At 50.0% G+C, this 5,000-nt stretch overlaps 1 protein-coding gene across 1 annotated transcript in view; it reads left to right on the top strand.

Annotated features, from left to right (window-relative positions):
• Positions 1–5,000, top strand: part of efcab11 (EF-hand calcium binding domain 11) — a 70,610-nt gene that overhangs the window by 7,806 nt on the left and 57,804 nt on the right. Inside the window, exon 4 of the mRNA XM_062523278.1 lies at positions 936–1,037. Coding sequence (XP_062379262.1) covers positions 936–1,037 — 102 coding nt within the window. The remainder of the gene's footprint in view (positions 1–935; positions 1,038–5,000) is intronic.

Below are 5,000 nucleotides of genomic sequence, written 5' to 3'. Positions count from 1 at the left end.
GCTCACAGGTGTGTGTGTTGTCTGGAGTGATTTGATGGCATCTCTGTTACTGCTAGAGTTTGTATGAATCTGTGAGGGATGGATTCATATCTCTCACAAACACACACACACACACACATGCACCTCACACACACATGTAGAAACTCACGGGCTCGCATGCACTCACTTACTCACTCTCTCACTCTCAGGCATGCACATTTGCGCACAACTGCATGCCTACACACACACACTGAGCCCAGTCAGTCCATGGCAGCCCCTTGTGCACCACTCCGGCTGCAGTAGAAGGTCTGTGTGTGTGTGTGTGTGTGTGTCGCGGTCGGGTATACCACAGCACGGTGCACTGTGACACAACAGCCTTTCTCATCTCAATAGCAGCTCTCAGGGAGAAATGACTAGCCTGCAGGCACTCACACACTCACACACACACACACACACACACACACACACACATACACACACACACACACACACACACACACACACAGGCACTCGCGTCGCTGGGACATTACTCCTCTAAACACAGGCCCTTCACACGGCTGCCATGTTGAGGAAGCAGAGGCACTTCAGAGCACACAGCTCCCTGCTAGAAGCTCGACTCTTCTCTTGGCCCCCCCACTCTGACTCCTGCCCCCCCCCCCCCCCCACACTCTGACTCCTGCTCCCCGCCGCTGACAATGTAGCACTGGGCACACACTGATGTGTGTGCTCACCTTTTAGGGGTGCTTGATCCTTGTGCTGTTTCAATAAAGCAAGTTTTAAACGCCAACATGTCCCTCTTTCTCTCCCTCTCTCTCTCTCTCGCTCACTCGCTCCCTTTCTCTCGAATGCTCTCTTTCCGTGTCTCACCCATTCCCTCTAAATGCTCTCTCTCTCTTTCTCTGTCTCTCTCTCCCTTTGTCTCTCTCTCTCCCCTTGCTCTTTGCTCTTTTTGATAGGGGTCCCTCTGGAGCCGTTTGTGACTCTCATGGGCAGGAAGTTGTCTGTGGAGGATCACTTTGAGAAGACGAGGCGGATCTTCAACGCGTTTGATGCTCAGTGTATGTTCCCTCACTCTCCCACTCTCTCATTCTCTCGCTTGCTCTCTTCCTCCCCCCTCTCTCCCTCTATCTATCTATCTCCCCCCCCTCTCTCTCTCTCCCTCTCTCTCTCTCTCTCTCTCTCTCTGTGTACATGACTTTACATGTCTGACTCTCTCCATTACTGGGGTCTTCATCTGGGGGTGTCAGATCAGCAGAATGCTAAGTGTCCTTCACAGCTCCTCCTTAAGCCGGCTCCTCTAAGCCCAGCGAAGGGGCTGCCTGTGCCACCGGCGCCAGCTGTAGCAAACCCATCACGCACCCCGAGCCTGCACGAGGGGGGGGGGGGGGGGGGGACTCGACGGGCACAGACGCTCGAGTAATAAGGAAGCGCTGCACGGTTATCAGTGCGGAAGAGGGGCAGGCGGGCAGGCGGGCGGGCGGGCATCGCCAGAGCCTCTGCTGTCCCAGAAACCCTGAGTCAGTTTGGGGGCATGATTCATGATTCACTGGGTTCACATGCAGGCCACTTCCAGAGGTGCCCGCTTGCCCTTATGCTCATCCCCCAAACTCTCTCTCTCTCTCTCTCTCTCTCTCTCTCTCTCTCTCTCTCTCTCTGTCTCTCTGTCTCCCTCTCTCTCTTCAGTTCCATTCAATTCAAGTGAGCTTTATTAGCATGACAATTTTTTTTGCATTGCCAAAGATGAACTCTCTCTCTCTCTCTCTCTCTCTCTCTCTCTCTCTCTCTCTCTCTCTCTCTCTCTCTACCTCAGAGCTACAGAAATCCTCCGTTCCACTGGAGATGTAGGTCTAGTGTATAATGACCGAGGGACCCCTGTCTCATCCACTGCATCTGTTCCGTCCTCCGAAAAATAGGTTGAGCTTGCTTTTCTATACCTCAGCGTAGTCCATTTCAGACCAGACAATGCACATGTTTTGTTTTCCTAAAAGCCCATTAGTCAAGGTAATGTTTGAATACAGTAGTAGCACACAATGGCTTGCAGTTCCCCCCCTTGCCCCAACAGAGGGCGCTAGGACCCCTTCTCTACCTGTCCAGGGTCTTTCCCGCTCGCTGTTAAATGGGGCATTGATCCACGCTCCGCCGTCGCCCCGATCCATTTTAGCAGGACCGCTTCCTGGTCCGGGTGGCAAGGCTGCTGGTTTCATAAATAAATAGGATTTGTGTTTCATTTCATCTTCCGGCCCTGCTGTTCCGTTTCTCTCCTTCTCTTTCTCTCTCTCTCTCTCTCTCTCTCTTCTCTCTCTCCGTCCCCCTCTCTCTCTCTCTTTCCCCTACTCCTGCTGCCCGGGCTCTCTGTCGGCATGGAAACCCGCGCGTGGCAGCAGGCGGGCGTAGCGTAGCCGAGCCGAGCAGAGTAGAGTGGAGCGGTCGATACACCAGTAAGTCAGCTTCTTGAGTGTGCCAGCTTCTTAATTTAGGGCACTGCAAAAACCTCCCCGAGTGTCTTTTTTTTCTATCTCTCTCTCTCTCTTGCTCTCTCACTCTCTCTTTCTCTCTCTCTCGTTCTCTCTCTCCGTGGCCAACTTCCTGCTTGTGCCCTGCTTATTTAAGCAGTTCTTTGAAACATATCTTGTCGAAAAATTCAGAGCCTGCCCGGTTGCCTTCAAGCGTATAAAAATAAATTTCCCGTCTTTTTCAGATTGCGCCTGTCTCTGTGAAGTTGTTTGCAGGGTATTCCACTGAGAGACAAGGGTATAATTAACTAAGTTAATTTTGTTACGGAATTTATTTCTGAGTGTGAGTGTGTGTGTGTGTATGTGAGACCGTAGCAAGTCTGCACCAGGTGACTTTGATTCAATCTGGTTGAAATGGCCTAGGGATTCTACTTCATTAACCCCAGTTGACCCCCTCATTGAAGATGGGAACTCTTGTGTTTCGTGAGGGCCTCTGAGCGCGTGCGAAAGACTCCCCCCTCATCAGCACACGCTTGGTCACGCCTGGGCAGCGTCGGCCTCCAGTGGTCACTCTCTCCGCCAGGCCCCCCGATTGAGCCATAAATCATAAGAACGTATATATATATATATATATATCAACCCCCACCGCACCGTTTGCACTGCTCCTTTATGCTATGGAAGCCCGTGGGAGAGAGAGAGTGAGTGAGTGAGTGAGAGAATGAGTGAGTGAGCAAGTGAGTGAGAGAGAAAAAGAGTGAGTGAGGGCGTTAGTGAGTGAATGAGTGAGAGAATCAGTGAATGAGAGAGTGAGTGCATATGTGAGTGAGTGAGAGAGTGTATGAGTGAGTGAGTGAGAGAATCAGTGAACGAGAGAGTGATTGAGAGAGTGAATGAGTGAGTGAGTGAGAGAATCAGTGAACGAGAGAGTGAGAGAATCTGTGAACGAGAGAGTGAATGCATGAGTGAGTGAAAGAGTGAGTGATTGAATAAGAGGATGAGTGGATGATAGAGGGAGTCAATGAGATAGAGTAAGTGCATGAATGAGTGAGAGAATGAGAGAGTGAATGCATGAATGAATTAGTGAGTGAATGAGTGGGTGAGGGAGTGAGTGAATGAATGAGAGCGTGTTTGCATGAATGAATAAGTGAGTGTATGAGTGAATGAGTGAATGAGTGAGTGAGTAGGAGCACCAGTGGTCTTTCAAAGCCAGCAGTGATCTGTGCTGATAGAGAACTCTGATAAACGGCTCTGAAGGGGCATTTGCATGTTAGAAGTGTAGTGGTCCTCCACAGCTCCTGTTACAGCTCCTACTCTCCTATCACACCGGACCTGCACCAGAACATGGTCAGGCCCACGTCCAGATCAACACAGGCCACGGTTCTGCAATTGTTCTGCTATGGTTCTGCTATGGTTCTGCTATGGTTCCACACACACAAATGTAAAAATTGTTTACAGGGTTGTGTTGTTAGGTCCCATTTCCTTCAACCAAACTGCAGCTTGTTGAGTTGTGGATCTGTCCGAGGTTTCTTCCTATATGTATCTCCAATTCTAGAGAGTTGTTCCTCGCCCCTGTTACTCATGGGCTCTCTCTGAATGTTTAACACTCTGTCAAGCGCCACGAGACGTGTAATGTTTTGGCGCTCAGTAAGTGAAATTAAATTGAATGTTGAAATTGTTGGTCTGAAAAAGCTACAGTGGAAGGGGAAGGGGACGATGACACTGCATAGATAGAATATAGTTAAGCAGGGCTGTCTGTGGAGGTTGGGATTCTTTGTCACGTGCCACCACTAGCTGACGAGAAAAGTTGGCATATGGGTCTGATTGAATTCACAAACTGCGTGATCGGCTCTAAAGGTAAACATGCCACCTGTTTAGACGCGGCGATCGTGACAGTTTCGTGTACACATATGGATGGGTGCATGGTAAATTCTCTTGATTTCTCACTAATTCTGCCATGTGCTCAAACGCTCTTGACATCTTCTGTTCTTCCCTTTGAGCTGACGAGAGTGAAAGTAAAGCACATGTGTGAATACATTGCAAACAAACAAGCCCTGGAGCGTCCTCTGACAAGGAAGACAGTCTGTATCATAGCCCAGCGGCTTTCTGTTCCAGCCTCTGGCGTATTGAGGGGGTATTAAAAATAAAACAAGGGGAAAAAAACAGGAGTCTTTGTTCCCCCGCCAACTTAGCTTAAAAAGCTTAGAACCCGATGTCCAGGCTTTGATAGCCCTGACAGGATGCCAATAGCCGTCCATGTGTGTCCCACACACTCTTAGTCAGTCACACACACACACACACACACACACACACACACACACACACACACATAGAGCTCTGAAGGGATGGTGAGACATTTGCGAGCTCTGGTATTGTAACGGCGATTTGGGTGACAAATCGAGGAGCAGTGTTGCCCAAGTGGAGCTCTACTGCTTCACATCCAGACAGCTGCCCGGCCTATCAGAGAGCCTTGCAGTCTGTCGGCACTGGAACCCTGTTTATGTGTGTGTCTGTGTGTCTGTGAGAGAGAGCAAGTGTGTGTGTGTGTGCGTGTGTGTGTGTGTTTGTATT

The sequence above is a fragment of the Sardina pilchardus genome, chromosome 20 (genome assembly GCF_963854185.1).
Source record: "Sardina pilchardus chromosome 20, fSarPil1.1, whole genome shotgun sequence".
Lineage (NCBI taxonomy): Eukaryota > Metazoa > Chordata > Actinopteri > Clupeiformes > Clupeidae > Sardina > Sardina pilchardus.
Note: the sequence above shows the minus strand (reverse complement) of the source record. Positions and strands in the feature narration are given on the sequence as shown.